The 17,741-nt window shown below is 42.5% G+C and overlaps 1 protein-coding gene across 3 annotated transcripts in view; it reads left to right on the forward strand.

Annotated features, from left to right (window-relative positions):
- Ino80 (INO80 complex ATPase subunit) overlaps nt 1-17,741 on the forward strand; it is a 79,178-nt gene continuing 61,437 nt past the window's right edge. For all 3 annotated transcript variants that reach the window (XM_048333259.1, XM_048333261.1, XM_048333260.1), the window contains exons 1-6: nt 1-292; nt 10,704-10,889; nt 11,092-11,261; nt 11,356-11,423; nt 13,333-13,521; nt 16,128-16,248. In XM_048333259.1, the coding sequence (XP_048189216.1) occupies nt 10,747-10,889; nt 11,092-11,261; nt 11,356-11,423; nt 13,333-13,521; nt 16,128-16,248 (691 nt within the window). In that variant the 5' untranslated portion in view covers nt 1-292; nt 10,704-10,746. The remainder of the gene's footprint in view (nt 293-10,703; nt 10,890-11,091; nt 11,262-11,355; nt 11,424-13,332; nt 13,522-16,127; nt 16,249-17,741) is intronic.

Genomic DNA, 17,741 nt, shown 5'->3' on the forward strand with positions numbered 1-17,741 from the left:
CCCCCGCCATGGCTCCCCGTGTCCCTGCTCCGCTCCTCTCAGTGAGTGAAAGTGGCCGCCGCCGCCGCCGGCCCAGCGCCCGCAGCCGCCTCAGCGCCGCCGCCATCTTGGGGTCCCAGGAGCCGCCGAGGGAGCGAGCTAGGAGCGTTCACGTCCAACGCAGTCACCGTCTCCCGGCCTCCGAGAGCGAACCGCGGCTCCTCCGTCGGCGGGGCGACCCCCCCCTCCGGACCCCGCCCGCACCCCGCACCCCCTCCGCCGCCGCCGCGGCGGCGGGGCCCCGCGGCCCGAGGTGAGGTGACCGGACGTGGGCGGCCGGGCGGCCCGGCGAGAGGGGGGGGGCTTGGGGCGGCCCCGTGGCGCCCCTCTCCGCGGGCGCCGGCCGGGCCGCGTCTTAAAGGGGCCGTCGCCCCCGGCCCTGGGATTTGTGTGTGTGTGTGTGTGTGTGTGTGTGTGGAGGGAGGGGGGGTTCGTGGGGAGAATGGGTGTGGACGCTGCCCGCGGGGTGGTGGTGGTGGGGGGGGGAAAGGCCGGGACCTCGGGGACCCGGGCCTCGTCCTCCTCCCCGTCGGGCACCTCCTGGAGTCTCGGGGGGTCACGAGGGGACCCCCCCCTCTCCCGGCTACCTGCGGAAGCCCGCGGGGCACCCGCACGTGGGGCGCGTCGGAGACCAGGTGCACGTGGGACCCGGTGGGGCGGCGTCGGGCTAACACGTGTGTGGGTTCGGGGGTGGGGAGGGGCCGGGCGGAGGCCCGTGGGGCGGGCGGGAGCGCCCGGCGAGGAGGGGCCGTACCTGTCAGGGAGCCGGGAGCACGCGCGCGGTCCCCGGGGCTCGCCGGCGGAGGGGTTCGCTTCGGGGGGGGGGGTGAGGAGGGGGGGGCCGGCGAACACGTGCCCGGACGGAGGAGGAATGTGTGGGTGACAGCCCCGGCGTGGGTTTTTGTTGTTTTGTTTTGTTTTTTTTTCTTTTTTCTTGGCTTTTGCTGTGGTGTCTGGGCAAGCGCTTTTTTTTTTTTAATTTAAATTTTATTTTTTTTTTGACGTTTCTTCTGGAGCTTCCTGATTAAAAAGTACTACTTCCGTATAATCAGGGAGGGTGGAAGCCCCCCCCCCCTAGTCCTAGGAGTGAGTGACCGCACTCCACCAGTGAAGTCAACAGCCAGCTGTGCCCAGGGGTTCTTGGGTTCCCACACTCTCTAGTTTTCCTGCGTGTGTATCTTGAAGCCCTGGTTGGGAATGAAGGGAGGGGGCCGGGTGTGGAGATCCCACCTTTAAACATCACGAGTAAACTAGTTTTTTTTCAGTCAGCGTCTCCCATGAGTTTGCTTTCTTATATTATTATTTTTTTTAATTTCCTTTCCTAATTTTCATTCCGGCCGGCCAGTGACTTGGTGTGTTGGTTTTATTGAGTACTGACTGACAGGTTAACCGAACTGAAATGTGTAGCCCGGGCAGCTCAGGAACTCTCCATCCTATCTCAGTCTTGAATGCTGCTGCATGTAAGAACAGATTCACCAGGGTGCCATTGACTACAGCCCCACCTTCATTTATTTATTTTCCTACAGTGACAATTTTATTGAGGTATGCACATGCCAAAAAGTTCAGCGGCATTAGGCATAATTTTCTGACTTTCTGTCACCGGTATCTAGCCTGTCCCTCCAAAATGGCTTAGAAGCCCCTTATGCCGTGACTGTCAGCTTCCTCTCTTTTCAGCCAGTAGTAACCACTAAGCTATTTCCTGTCTCCTTATAACTCGCCAAGCTTGGACATTTCCATTTTGTATAAACTGAATTTTTATAATAAGTGTCCTTCTGTAACTGACTTCTTTGACTTAGTATGTTTTCAAGGTTCATATGGAGCATATAAACTTTGATCCTTTTTATTGTTACCTAGTATTCTATTTTGGTTGTGTTTTATATGTGTGGAGTTCTCTTCCTGGAAAACAAGTTTTGATTGTCAGCCCTTTATATCCATGGGTCCTGCATCCTTGGATTTAATCAACGATTTTTAAAAGAAAAAAATTTTTGGCCAGTTCTGGAGCTTGAATTCAGGGCCTGGGTACCATCCCTGAGCTTTTTGCTCAAGGCTACCACTCTACAACTTGAGCTACAGCACCACTTCTGGCTTTTTCTGTTTATGTGGTACTGAGGAATCCAATCCAGGACTTCGTACATGCTAGGCAAGTATTCTACCACTAAGTCCCAGTCCCAGCCCAAGGATTTTTTTTTAACTTGATAAAATCTCAAAAAAAAAAGCAGAATTTGAGTTGGCCAGAAGCTGAGCACAGTCAATAATACAGGAATTTGAAATGGTGTGTAGGCATATTCTGCTGTAGCCTCTTCTCAGTGCACAGCTCCTTTTTCTCCAGCAGTATTTGGGCATTGTTCACTTTGCATCTTTCTCTTCTGTGTTCTATGTAGTTAGGTCTTTGATGGTCCTGACTGTGCTGAATATGTATAGAGTATTTTCTTGTCGCTCTTTAAACAATACAGTGTAACATTTGTACAGCAGTTATAATGTGTTAGGTATTATAAATAGCCTAGCAATGGTAAAGTATATAGGAAGATGTGTGTAGGTTGAGTGCAAATATATTATTTTCACTGAGATACTTGAACAACCCTGGATTTTGATGTGGGAGAATCCTGGACCCAATTCCCAGAACATTAAGGACTCTACAGTCAAATGCCACAAAATAACACTTTAGAACTACATACCTGTACAATGTAGCCTATATGTGTAGAAGTATAGGCCCTCTATGTAGTGTTAGATACATTTTCTAAAATGTATCTTTGTTATTAATATACCATAAATGATATAGTATATGGTAAAGGTTGCATACATTCTAGATTCTTTTTTTTTTTTTTTTTTTTTTTTTTTTGCCAGTCCTGGGGCTTGGACTCAGGGCCTGAGCACTTTCCCTGGCTTCTTTTTTTGCTCTAGGCTAGCACTCTACCACTTGAGCCATAGTGTCACCTCTGGCTTTTTTTGTGTATGTGGTGCTGAAGAACCAAACCCAAGGCTTCATATATATGAGGCAAGCACTGTACCACTAGGCCACATTCCCAGCCCAAGAACATTGTTTTTTAAAAGGTTAGATTCCAGTTTTCTATTGTTTGAAGATTTTCCCTCCACTTTTTCTTTTTTTCTTTTGCCAGTCCTGAGGATTGAACTCAGGGCCTGGGCAGTGTCCTTGAGCTTCCTTTGCTCAAGGCTAGCACTCTTCCACTTGAGTCACAGTGCCACTTCCAGCTTTTTCTGCTTATGTGGTTCGGGGGAATCAAAGTCAGTGCTTCATGCATGTTAAGCAAGTACTTTACCATTAAGTAGTCACATTCCTAGTCCCACTTTTTTTTTTTTTTGTCAGTCCTGAGGCTTAGGACTCTCAGGGCCTGAGCACTGTCCTGACTTCTTTTTACTCAAGGCTAGCACTCTACCACTCCCTGAGTTCAAGCCCCAGGACTGGCAAAGAAACAAAAACAAATACATTTTAGTTTTCTTTCTTCCTTGAGCAGATAAATATGCCAAATTTGTTACATAATAGGAACAGCATATATGGACATGAGATTTCTTCAGGATGTTCAAATATAGAGTGTATATTGGGATTACTGCTATTGAGGTTTATCCACTTTTGCATGTAATGGCTTTTCTGGTAAGAAATTAATATTGTAAGAATAAAGTTTGGGCTGGGCTCTGGCGGCTCATGCCTTTAATCCCAGCTACTCAAGGGGCTGAGATCTGAGGAGTGTGGCTCAAGGCTAGCCCAGGCAAAAAAGCCCATGAGACTCTTTATTTCCAAATTAGCCACCAGAAAACCCAAAGTGGAGCTATTTCTCAAAGTGGTGGAACACTATCCTTTAGCACAAAAGCTTAGGGATAGTGCCCAGGTCCCTGAGTTCAAGCCCCACAACTGACAACAACAACAAAAAAGAATAAAGTTTTGGTAAATCCATGTGTATGAACAGAAAAAATGGAGAATAAACATTAGTGTGGTATAAATGATACTAGGACAAGTGACTACTTTCCTCTGAATATACTTGAATACATTCATTGCTAGAAAGGTTAGCAAAGTGTTACTCATTCAAAGAAAAAATATGAAAACTAAAATTTTAAAACTTGCTTATAAGCCAGGTGTGGGTGGCTCATACCTGTAATCCTAGCTAACTCAGGAGTCTGAGATCTGAGCCAGCCTGGGCAGGAAAGTGTGAAACTCTTTATCTCCAGTTGGTCACTGAAAAAGCCAGAAGTGGCACTGTGGCTCAAATGGTAGAGTGCTATCCTTGAGGAGAAAGGAGCCTAGGGACAATACCCAGGCCCAGATTTCAAGCCCCAGACCAGCAAAAAGAAGGAGGGGAAATACACACACACACACACACACACACTTGTAGAAACAAGGGTATTGCTTGTGGTACAGCATAGACATAGCAAGTGTGAGGTCTGGATTCAATCTCTTGTATAAAAGAAAAAGTTAAGGGGCTGGTTATGGCCTAGTGGCAAGAGTGCTTGACATGAATACATGAAGCCCTGGGTTTGATTCCCCAGCACCACATATACAGAAAATGGCCAGAGTGGCGCTGTGGCTCAAGTGGCAGAGTGCTAGCCTTGAGCAAAAAAAAAAAGCCAGGGACAGTGCTCAGGCCCTGAGTCCAAGCCCCAGGACTGGCAAAAAAAAAAAAAAGAAAAAAACATAAAGTGCTAATTAACTTTGAAAATATCTTCATCATATATCTTGACTGCTACAACCATGCATTCCTCAGAAATTCTGTTATTAAACATTCTACTTTACACACAGTGTTCGCTGTTCTTTCCTCTTGGTGGTTTTGCAGTATTTCCCATACTCGAGACGTACTAGTCTGTGGAGACTACAAGTGAATCGATCCATTTGTGTATGTATGTGTGCAGAGAAAGGATTTGTATAAAGATAAACACACAAGTGCCAGAAGTGTACAACTGAATTTTTAACAGCTTTTCTATGCAGCTCAGCCTGGATTCTCTTGTGCCTCTGCTTCCCCAGTGAGTTGATTACAAGCTTACAAACTGGTTAGAAACCACACCTAGCTTGTTTTTCAAACATATTAATCCAAATATCTGTTGTCTGGGAGGAATCCAAAACAACCACAAACATGTTTTGAGACATTAATTTCATTTGTTTAAAGGTCTAAATCTGTTTTGGTAGTATAAGCAGTGTAACTCAGTGGTACTGAAAATGTAATTGAATCTCCGCTACATCTCTAGATAACCTTGGTTGGCATTTGAGTTAACTTTGTGGTATCTAGAAAACTTTGTATGTCAGGATTTTAGTAGTCCCTATTTTATAGCGGATAGGTTCTGAAAATTTTGATGTTATATATTTAAGGTGTCACAAGATACTGTTTTTGGGCTGGGAATATGGCCTTAGTGGTAAAGTGTTTGCTTGCCTTGCATACAGGAAGCCCTGGGTTCAATTCCTCAGCACCACATATACAGGAAAAGCCAGGAGTGGCGCTGTGGCTCAAGAGGTAGAGTGCTAGCCTTGAGCAAAAAGAAGCCTGGGACAGTACTCAAGCCCTCAGTTCAAACCCCAGGACTGGCAAAAAAAAAAAAAAAAAAGATACTATTTTTGTTTCTCAGTTGTTTAAAAATATAAAGGTGGAGCAAAAAGAGGATACTCTTAAGGGAGGAACACAAAGAGATAATACTTCAGATCATATATTTATGGAAATTAACTCCATCCAGAAGTGGAAGAAAAAAAATAGTGAGAGCCATTCATTGGTGTTTCACGCCTATAATCCTAGCTATTCAGGAGGCTAAGAGCTGAGGATGGCAGTTCAGAACTAGTTTGGGCAGGAAAGTTTTTGAGAGGCTTATTTCCAATAGCCAACTCAGAAAAAAAGTAGAAGTACAGCTGTGGCTTAAGTGGTAGAGCACTAGCCTTGAGCAAAAGAAGTTGAGGGACAGTTCATGAGTTCCAGTCCCAGTATTCTTTTATATACACAAAAGAATGAAAAGATGAGATGGGTATCATTGCCTGGTGCCAATCATCCTAGCTACTCAGGAAGCTGAGATCTGAAGACTGCAGTTCAAAGCCAAACCAGTCACAAAAGTTGGAAAGACTCCAATTAACCATCAAAAAAGTTAGACTAGGGCTTGAAGTGTGACTTAGCGGTAGAGTGCTTGCTTAGCATGCCTGAAGCCCTGGGTTTGACTCCTCAGCACTACATAAACAGAAAAGGCTAGAAGTGGCATTGTGGCTCAAGTGATAGAGTGCTAGCCTTAAGCAAAAAGAAGCCAGGGACAGTGCTCAGGCCCTGAGACTGGCAAAAAATAAAAAACCAAAATGCTGGACTGTGGGCATGGTTCAAGTGGCCTTGAGCAAAAAAGCTGAGGAGAGCAAAGGCTCTCAGTTCAAGCTTCAGTACACCGCCCCCCTCCATACAATTTAAAGGTGGGAATGGCAGGATATACATATACCTGTAACACCAGTACTCAGGAGGCAAAGGCAGGAAATTTTCAAGTTTAAGGACAGCCTGATGTATACCTAGTGAGTTCAAAACCAACCTGGGATAGATAGACGCTTAAGAACAAAATACATGAAAAAAAAAAAAAAACAGAAAAATCAGGCAAGTGGTGCTGAGGCTTAAAGTGGTAGAATGCTAGTCTTAAGCAAAAAAGGTCAGGGGCAGTGCACTGGCTCTTAAGTTCAAGCCCATGACTGACAAAGAAAAAAGAAAGGAAACAAACAAAAAAGCAGAGCCAGATGCTGGTGGCTCATACCTGTAATCCTAGCTATGTAGGAGGCTGAAACCTGAGGATTGTGGTTTGAAGCCAGCATGAACAGGAAAGTCCCTGTAGGTCAAAAGCTCAAAGTGGAATTGTAGCTCAAGTTGTAGAACACTAGTCTTGAGCACAAAAGCTCAGGGATAGTGCCCAGGTTGTATATTCAAGCCCCAGGACCAGCATACACACACAAAATAAGACAGTGGTAGAGTGCTTGCTTGCCCTGGATTTGATCCCCCAGGACCAAATAAATTTAAATGTAAAAATTGTTTTTTTTTCCTTTCGTTTTGAAAATTATACTTTATAAATGTAAAAAATGTTTTTTAGCTTTTTACAAAAGTTTTATTACATTGAGCAGTAGTCTGGCTTCGCCCTACAGGCCAAATCTGGGTGAACCCATTCTGTAGAGTTTTGGCTCTACAGCTTCTTGTTATATATTATTATGCACATTACTTCTAGGCTTTAAATCTGTGTTTGGAATTAGAATAATATTGCATCGTTTACAGAGGTTTTTGTTGGTTTGTTTTATGTCAGTCCTGGGGCTTGGACTCAGGGCCTTATACTGTCCCTGGCTTCATTTTGCTCAAGTCTAGCACTCTACCTCTGGAGCCACAGCACCACTTCTGGCTTTATTTATATATGTGGTGCTGAGGAATCAAACTCAAGGCTTCATATGTGTGAGGCAAGCACTCTACCACTAGGCCATATTCCCTGCCCAGTTTATAGAGTTCTTAAAAATAAAAGAGATAGGGGAGGTAGAGATGAAATGACCATGGTTTGAAGCCTGCCTGGACAAAAAGTTATCAGAACTCTATCTCAAAGAACAAACTAGATGTGGTAGAGAGGCAGATATATGAAGATTGTGGTTCACCACTGGCATTGAGCAAAATTGAGACCCTATCTGAAAAATAAGTGGGGAATGTCTCAAGTGGTGGACATTTTGCCCTGAATGCAGACTCCAGTACTGTCCACCACCAAAAGAAACAAAAGATAATTTATGGTGCTTAATGCTATCTCTGACATACAGTGTTTATATATATATACACACACATACACACACATCACACACCTTGAGCCACACTGCCACCTCCAGACTTTTCTGAGTAGTTTATTGGAGATAAGAGTCTCACAGACTTCCCTGCCCAGGCTTGCTTCCAACTGTGATCTCAGATCTCAGCCTCCTGAATAGCTAGGATTACCAATCGGAGCCACTGGTGCCTAGCTAAGAGCAAAGCTTTTTTATATAGTCCTAGTACTTGGACTCAGGGCCTGGGCTCTGTCTCTGAGCTTTTGTGCTCATGGCTAGCACTCTGCCACTTGTGCCATAGATCCACTTCCAGCTTTTTAGAGGTTAATTGGAGGTGCAAATTTCACATACTTTCCTGCCTGGTCTGGAATCATGATCCTTATATCTCATGAGGGCTCCTGAGTAGCTAACAGGCATGAGCACCCAGCTACAAAAAGTAATTTTTTTTTTGTCTTTTCTTTTTTGGTACTGGGGATGGAACCCAGGATGTTGCACTTGCTAGGCAAGCACTTTGCCACTGAGCTACATCCCAGCCCCCAAAAGTAAAATTTAATGTATGTAAAATAAAAGAAAAATTTTAGGTCATGAGATCCCAGGGAGGTATGCATATTGTGACAACAGAACTTAACTGTATCACGAATATATGAAATAACCTTGTTAAAAAGAGAGGATATGCTCACCCAAATAACCTTAAAATGAGTAAAGGTTAAATGAGCTAGTATTATTGATGTACACCTATGACAGTAAAGCCTCTCATACTAATAGGCTTTTACCTGTTAGGCCTTCCCTTCTCTACATTTGCTGTAACTAAGGTTTTCTTTTCTTTTTGGTTGTGGGGCTTCAACTTAGGGCCTGGTGCTGTCCCTGAGCACTTTTGCTCAAGGCTAGTGCTCTGCCACTTTGAGCCATAAAGCCGCTTCCAGGCTGAGAATATGGCCTAATGGCAAGAGTGCTTGCCTCATATACATGAAGCCCTAGGTTTGATTCCCCAGCACCATATGTATAGAAAAGGCCAGAAGTGGCGCTGTGGCTCAAGTGGCAGAGTGCTAGCCTTGAGCAAAAAAACTCAGGGATGGTGCTCAGGCCCTGAGTTTAAGGCCCAGGACTGGCCAAAAAAAAAAAAGCCACTTTCAGTTTTTCTGGTGGCTAATTGAAGACAAGAGTCTCCCATACTTACCTGCCCTGGCTGACTTCAAACTATGACCTTCAGATCTCAGCCTCCTGAGTAGCTAGGATTACAGGCATGGCCACCCATGCCTGGATTATAAGTACATTTTTTAAATTTTACTTTTCATATTTCCCTTTGAATGACTACTTTTTTTTTTTAATATTTTGGATGGGGAATATGGCTTAGTGGTAGAGTGCTTGCCTCTCATGCATGAAGCTGCCCTGGATTTTATTCCTCAACACCACATAAACAGAAAAAGCTGTAAGTGGCACTATGGCTCAAGGGTAGAGTGCTAGCCTTGAGCAAAAAAGAAGCCAGGGATAGTGCTCTATTTTTATTATCTTTAAGTACTTGTATGAAGAAGTTGCTATTCAGGGCTGGGAATATGGCATAATGGTAGTGCTTGCCTTGCATACATGAAGTCCTGGGTTCGATTCCTCAGCACCACATATATAGAAAAAGCCAGAAATGGCAATGTGACTCAAGTGGTAGAGTGCTAGCCTTTAACAAAAACAAGCCAGGTACAGTGTTCATACTCTGAGTTCAAGCCCCAGCACTGGCAAAAAACAAAAAAGTAGTTGCTATTCGACATACTTGTATGTGAATACAGTGCATCTTAATCGATGTCACAACTTCCTATTTTTTAAAGAGAATTTAATACTTAGATTTAGCTAAATAAAGAAGTCAATGTAAGTCCACCCTGAGAAGGGTTCCATGTAGATGCCTCCCACCTGTTTAAGTGTGGGCCCAGTATCTGTGTTACTAGGTAACTGGCACACCCGGAGGCAGTTACCTCCTCCTTCTCTGAGGTCACATCCAATCCACCTGGCCATATCTTCTGCCTTTCGCTATATAATCTGGTTCAACATGAGTCCTTGCTCCTCTTTCCTTTTCTCTCTTGCTCTTTTTCTCTTTTCTCTTCTTCCTTTCCCTCTGGTTCCCCATGCCTCTATCTTGTGTGGGCTGGCAGTTTGCTTTCTCTCTATAAACTCATTTCTGCCTGAATCATGTGGCAGGTTTCCTTTCCTGTGAGCCTTACAGTCACAAGTAACTTCTTACGTCAGTGAATTCATACCATAAAGTGGTATGAATTCTAGTGATTGGGTTAACACTTTTATTTTCTCCCATACTTTTACCATTTTGATAATTTATATAATTGTGTGTGTATGTGTGTGTTGGGAATTGAATCTAGGGCCTCATATAAGCTAGACAAGTGACTCTACTACCTCTGAAACCCTGTGACTTGTTTGTCAGTCCTGGGGCTTAAACTTGGTCCTAGACACTGTCCCTTAGCTCTCTCTTTCCCTCAAGGCTAGCACTGTATCCTTTCAGCCACAGTGCCACTTCTGGTTTTGGCGTGGTTAATTGAAGATGAGAGACTCATGGGCTCTCGAGATCTCAGCCTCCTGAGGAGCTAGTATTATAGGCGTGAGCCACTGGAGGGAGCCTAGCTCCCATTGGCCTTTCTAAAGGAAGATAAAGAAAAATAGCTTACATATTATATACAAAGAAATATTCGGGTACTAAGATTTCCACCTATTAGTAAGTAGGGAATCTTACTTATTAGGTAATACAGAAAAGCCTAGGGTGAAGATCAATCACAATATAGACTTAACTTAGAGAACCAAGAGAAATGGGAATTATTTGGTATATTTATTTATGTTTTTGTTGGTCTTCGGACTTGAACTCAGGGCCTGTCCTGTTCCACTTCTTGTCTTTTTTTTTTTTTTTTAATTACTTATCTCCATTCTGCAGCCGTGTAGTCGGAGGCGCTTGTGCATGAGGACAGATTTGTTCTATGGCCTCGGAGTTGGGTGCCGGGGACGATGGCAGCAGCACTGAGCTGGCAAAGCCCCTCTATCTTCAGTACCTGGAGAGAGCCCTCCGGTTGGATCATTTCCTGCGACAAACATCCGCCATCTTCAATAGGAATATTTCTAGGTGTGTTATTTCATCTTTGCTAAGACACCTAATGCTTACCACATTTCTGATTACCATCATAAGTAGTAGCTTTGTGATTCTGAATATTTTCAAATAATCAGTTGGCTTTGTATAGAGTGTCCAGTGCTACTGACCTTAACTTAGAACATTTTTGCCTAGAAACTGATTACTTATTATTTGCTTATTGTTTTTCAATTTACAGTGATGACAGTGAAGATGGGTTGGATGACAATAATCCCTTATTGCCCCAGTCTGGGGATCCCTTAATACAAGTAAAAGAAGAACCTCCCAATTCACTGCTTGGTGAAACTTCTGGAGCAAGCAATTCTGGAATGTTAACCCCATATTCACTTAATGGAGTTTTGCAGTCAGGTCAGTGTGTGTTCTATATCCTCTTTGGATGAGGTTCCTTGGAGTAGTCAGGCTTTCATTAAAAAAAAAAAATTCCTTATGTTTCTCCATACAGAATCAAAATCGGAGAGGGGGAATTTATACAACTTTTCTAAGTTGAAGAAAAGCAGAAAGTGGCTAAAGGTAAGAGATAAAGTTCATAGTCCAGATAAGCTATCAGAATTACTGTTAAGAGTTTGATTCAGGCAGACTGATAGGTGTGTTGTTTTTTTTCCAGATATGATTCTTTTATATTACATATGGGTTTTCTTTGAAGCAGTTAAGTAATTGTAGTAAGCATTTACTAAATATAAGGCATTGTGGCGAACAAGGAAGTACAGAAGTAGATCTTGTAAGATCCTTGAGATAAAACTCACTTGCTAAGGAATTCAACTTTTTTTGTTTAATGGTATTGCTGTATGAACTCATCAGGGCTTATGCTTGCTAAGCAAGAACTTTATCACTTGAGCTATTTCCCCAGTTTCCTTGGTTGTAGTTTATTTTACAGGTAGAGTCTGATGTTTTATATTTGGGTTGGCCTTAGACTTCAATCCTCCTACCTCTGTCTCTCAAGTAGCTACAATTACAGGGACACATCAGCTTAGTTTTGAGATAAGATCTTACTAACTTTTGCTTGAGCCTGCCTTGAATCTCCATCCCCTCCCATACAGCTGTGATTATAGGCATGTACTATCATGCCAGAACAAATTCAACTTCTTTTGTGTGCTGCTACTTGGGGCTTAAAATCTGGGTCCAGGTACTGTCCTTGAGCTTTTGTGCTCACAGCTAGTGCTCTACCACTTGGAGCCACAGCTCCTGCTCCTTTTGCTTTTTGGTAGTTAACTGGAGTCCCACAGACTTTATTGCCCAGGCTGAGTTGGGAACCATGATCTTCACATCTCAGACTCCTCAGTAGCTAGGATTAAAGGCATGAATTATCAATGCCTGGCAGTAGTCTTGTTCTTTCTCTTAACATAATCTATTCAAGGTTCATTATGTTGTTCATATATTGTATTTCATTCTTTTTTATGACTTAATTTGAATATGCCACATTTGTTTATCCATTTATCAATTAATGGATAGTGTTTGGGCACTGTCTTTTGCTCAAGGCTCTTACCACTTGAGCCACAGCTCCTCTTCCATCTTTTTTTCTTGCCGTTCCTGGGGCTTGAACTCAGGGCCTGAGCACTGTCCCTGTCTTCTTTTTGCTCAAGGCTAACACTCTACCTCTTGAGCCACAGTGCCACTTCTGGCTTTTTCTGTGTATGTGGTGCTAAGGAATTGAACCCAGGGCTTCATGCATGCTAGGCAAGCACTCTACCGCTAAGCCACATTCCCAGCCCTCATTTTTTTTTTTTTTTTAATGTTTAATAGAGATAAGAGTCTCGCAAACTTTCCTGCTCTGGCTGGAGATGCTCAGATCTCAGCCTACTTAGCTAGGATTACAGGTATGAGCCATTCACTCTCAGCCCTCTCCTCTTTTTTTTTTTTTTTTTTTTTTGTTAGTGTTTAGTGAATTGCTCTCTGTGTGGCTTCATGCCACCAGTACACAAGTATTCCCAATTCCCTAGTTCTGCCAGCTCCTGTGACAAATTTGACCTTCAGGATGATAGGTGATAGGCTGATTTGGGAACTTTACTTTCCCCAGAACACATGCATGCGTTTGCCTGTTTGCGTGCGTGCATGTGTGTGGTGAGAGCAGTAGTTTGTCATTATTTGTCATTCTTCTATAACCTGGACAAAAAGTTTTAATTAGCTGAGTCCTGGTGGCTCACACCTGTCTGTAATCCTAGCTACTTAGGAGGCTGAGATCTGAGTCAAGGTTCAAAGACTGCTTGGTCAGAAAAGTTCATGAAACTACTCTCTAATAACTACTCGAAAACTGGAAGTCCTGCTGTCATTCCAGTGGTAGAGAGCTAACCTTGAGTGAAAAAGCTCAGGGACCACCCTGAATTCAAGTCCCATGACTGACCAAAAAAAGATGGTTTTAATTTGAATTAATAATGGAATTGCTTCTTAGGAAAATTATATTTTAAATTTCACCCTGCTTCAGAGCATTCTTTTAAGTGATGAGTCCAGTGAGGCAGATTCGCAGAGTGAAGATGATGATGAAGATGATGATGAGGACGATGATGATGATGAGGAAGAAGAACTCAATCTCAGCAGAGAAGAACTCCATAATATGCTTCGACTACACAAATATAAGAAACTTCATCAAACTAAGTACAGTAAAGACAAGGAGGTAAGAGTTTGAAAACCCAGACCTTCATTTTCTTTCTGGTTTATAGGTATTAAGGATAAATTATGTTAGCTTTAAGTGGTTGTTCACCATTGAGCTTTAGTGAAATGTAATTCACATACCAAAAATGTAGCTTTAAAAAATATGCAGTCGTGCTGGGAATATGGCCTGGTGGTAGAATGCTCGCCTGGTATACATGAAGCCCTGGGTTCGATTCCTCACCACCACATATACAGAAAAAGCCGGAAGTGGCGCTGTGGCTCAAGTAGTAGAGTGCTGGCCTTGAACACAAACGGGCTCAGGAACAGTGCCCAAGCCCCAGGACCAGAAAACAAACAAAACTATACAGTGTTTTTTAATGTCTATTCACAGAATTGTCTTACTGTAGTCAGTGTGTTAATTCTAGAATGTTTTCACTGTAGAAAGAAACTTCACACTCCCCCCAGCTGTTGCCACCCATTCTCTTCTTCCATAGTGCCAGGTTTTGTCTGCCACTTCCTTTTTATGTTTTAGTTTTAGTTTTGCCTTTGGACAGTGCTAGGAATAGAATTTGGAGCCCCATTCTAAATATTCATACAACATGGTATTTTTTTTGATTGGTAGGTTTTTTTGTTTTTTTGTTTTTGTTTTTCTTTTTTTCGTACTGGGCATCGAACCCAGGACATTGCACTTGCTAGGCAAGAACTTTGCCACTGAGCTACATCCCAGCCCACAACAACATGGTATTTTGTGTACAGCTTTTCTTAGTCTGTGTAATGTTTCAAGGTTCCTATATATTAGAACATATATTAACATATATTAATATATTAAGTATAGTCAGCTATACTATTGTGTCTATATAGTCTTTTCTTTTTATTCTTTAATTGATACATTAGTTTTTTTCCCCCGACCTTTTGGCATTTGTGAAGGTTTTCTTTTTTTCTTTTTTTTTTGGTCAGTTTTGAGGCTTGAACTCAGGGCCTGGGAGCTGTCCCTGTGCTTTTATGCTCAAGGTTAGTGCTCTACCACTTTGAGCCACAGCTCCACTTCCAGTTTCTGGTGGTTAATTAGATATGAGCGTGTCAGGGGCTTTCCTTCCCCACACTGGCTTTGGACCTGGAAACTCAGACCGAAGCTTCCTGAGTAGCATGGATTACAGGTGGGAGCCACCGATCCCCAGCCCTGGTATATGTTTTCATTTTCTTCAAGGTTTTGCTTTGTCATGTGATAATAATTTTTTGAGGAGCAGCCAGAATGTTGTTACTCTGATGACCAATTATTAATGCATTTGGGCTTTGGAAATGTTGTCTGTAAAACCTTTTTTTTTTTTTTTCCAGTCCTGGGGCTTGGACTCAGGGCCTGAGCACTGTCCCTGGCTTCTTTTTGCTCAAGGCTAGCACTCTGCCACTTGAGCCACAGCGCCACTTCTGCCCATTTTCTGTATATGTGGTGCTGGGGAATCGAACCCAGGGCCTCATGTATATGAGGCAGGCACTCTTGCCACTAGGCCATATCCCCAGCTCCCTGTAAAACCTTTTTTTATACTAATATTAGAGTGATGATAATTCTAAGTTACACGTGTGTCAACATTGTTAAAGCATTCAGACTTTTGCCAGAGGTAGACTACGTCCATTGTACATAATGAGCAATAGCACTTTTGAAGACCTATTTTCCAGAAATTTCTTAAAGTTCAAATTTAGTCAGCTTTGAAAACTGTGCTGAAACTTACAAACCTGGAGACGTGGTAAGCAGTAAAATACCTTTATGCTCATTTATGCAGTAGCAATAAATGAGATAATATAAATTGGAATGAAATATTTGAAAGGGGAGCTGGGGATATGGCCTAGTGGCAAGAGTGCTTGCCTTGTATACATGAGGCCCTGGGTTCGATTCCCCAGCACCACATATACAGAAAACGGCCAGAAGTGGCGCTGTGGCTCAAGTGGCAGAGTGCTAGTCTTGAGCAAAAAGAAGCCAGGGACAGTGCTCAGGCCCTGAGTTCAAGGCCCAGGACTGGCCAAAAAAAAAAAAAAAATGTAAAAACTATGATTTAAAAAAAAAAGAAATATTTGAAAGGATTTAATAGTTTCTGGATAAAAAAATCAGATTACATATTATAGTTCCAATCTTTGAGGACTATCCTAATAACAGACTGTCTTGAGAGATGTAAGCAGAAGGTTTGAAAGATAAGAGAATTTGAATGACTAGTAACTATTTGAAGTAAATATAAGCCTAAGAGCTGGAATAGGAAGCATTAGGAATATGAAAAAATCTGAGGAGCTATTGGCCATAGAAATATGGTTCATTATTGAATTTCCAAAGGGGGAGCCTTTCTTTTAAGGAATGAAAGTTAATCTTGAATATTTCATCTTAAGTCAGGAGTAAGTAAGTATCTCTATAGAAATTTAGAACTTCAAGGAGTCTCCTTGCCAAAATGATTTCCAGCAGCTTGTTTTATGCATAGCAGTGGAACCTATTTTGCTTTGAAGTTTAAGGAAATTCCCTCTGATGTGCAAAGTTCTTATTGCTCTTTGTGGAAAGATTGTTTAGGAGCTGTGGTTTCCTGTGGCTCAGGTTTCTCTCTTTGTAACGGTGACTAGAAGGCCCATGACAGTCTTTGCCTGCTTCAGTTGCAGCAGTACCAGTACTACAGTGCAGGCTTGCTCTCCACGTATGATCCTTTTTATGAACAACAGCGACACTTACTTGGACCCAAAAAGAAGAAATTCAAAGAAGACAAGAAACTTAAAGGTGAACCTGTTGAACTGCCATTCACTGTTACTCTTTCTTAGTTTTATACTTGTGTGTGGCTTCTTGGTGCATTTTAGACTTTAAACATAGCAATTGCTTTTCTGAAAAACTCTAGTTTCTTCTTTCTAATAAGTAGTAGTATTCGTTACGTTTCACATTCAGAATCAGCTAGATTCCTTGCCAAAGACATAGGAAATTTAGCTTACTTTTTTCTTTCACATACTTTGTCAGTGTTGAAAATATTCATAGGAAAAGTTGGTTATACACAGGGTGTATGATGAGTAGCTTCAAATGTTTGGAGTAAGTTGTAATTGTTGGTGCTTGAGGTGCTTTAAAATAAATCACCTCTTGAGGATGCCCTGTACTGTAGATGATTCCCTGTAGCAGTTGGAAGCCAGGAAGGAAACAGGATAAGAAAGTTTTAAACTGTATAGGACAGATTTTATTTCCCTGAAGGTATGAATTTTCTGTAAGTCTCTTTTTTTTTTTTTTTTTTTTTTTCTTTTTGGCTGGTCCTGGGGTTTGAACTCAGAGCCTGGGCACTGTCTGAGCATCTGGGCTCAAGGCTAGCACTCTTCCACTAGAGACATAGCACCACTTCTAGTTTTTTCTGTGTATGTGATACTGAGGAATTGAGCCCAAGGCTTCATGCATGCTAAGCAAGTACTCTACCACTAAGCCACTTCCTACCTCTAAATCTCGTCTTTATCCGGCATCCTCCTTTTTTGGGAGGGAGGGAGACTGGGGCTTGATTTTAGGTCCTTCAGTTCTTTTTTATTTTTTTTACTTTATTGTTTCAGCGGGGTTACATTTACACACGTCAAATAATGAGTACATTTCCTTTTACAGTGTCATCTGTTCCCTCATTCTCTCTCATCCCTCCCTCCCTTCTCCACCCACGAATTGTATAGTTCACTTTCATCAGTGTCCAGTGTACTCCACTGTTGTACTTTTTCACCCTTTTTCCTCAGATTCTGTGTCCTTCCCCTCCCTCCCACAGATGTGCATGTAAATACAGAGTCATAAAAGAAAGAAAAAACAAATTAAGGGACTGGGAATGTGGCCTAGTGGTAGAGTGCTTGCCCAGCATATATGAAGCTCTGGGTTCTATTCCTCAGTACCACATAAACAGGAAAAAATGGAAGTGGTGCTGTGGGTCAAGTGGTAGAGTCCTAGCCTTGAGCAAAAGAAGCTCAGGGACATAACCAGACCCTGAGTTCAAGCCCCAGGGCTGGCAAAAAAAAGGGGTGGTGGTGCAAAACATTAAGAAAAAAAGTCCTTTGTTTTCATGTCTTTGGATATGTCATTTTGATATGTATATATATTTTTAAATTTTATTTTATTGTCAAGGTGATGCACAGAGGGGTTACAGCTGCATAGGTAAGGTGGTATGTACATTTCTTGTCAAATGTATTACCTCCCTCCTCATTTTTCTCCCATTTCCCATACCCAAGCCCCCCATCAGAATGTATATTTTATATACATATGAAGAG

Source organism: Perognathus longimembris, chromosome 23, assembly GCF_023159225.1.
Source record: "Perognathus longimembris pacificus isolate PPM17 chromosome 23, ASM2315922v1, whole genome shotgun sequence".
Lineage (NCBI taxonomy): Eukaryota > Metazoa > Chordata > Mammalia > Rodentia > Heteromyidae > Perognathus > Perognathus longimembris.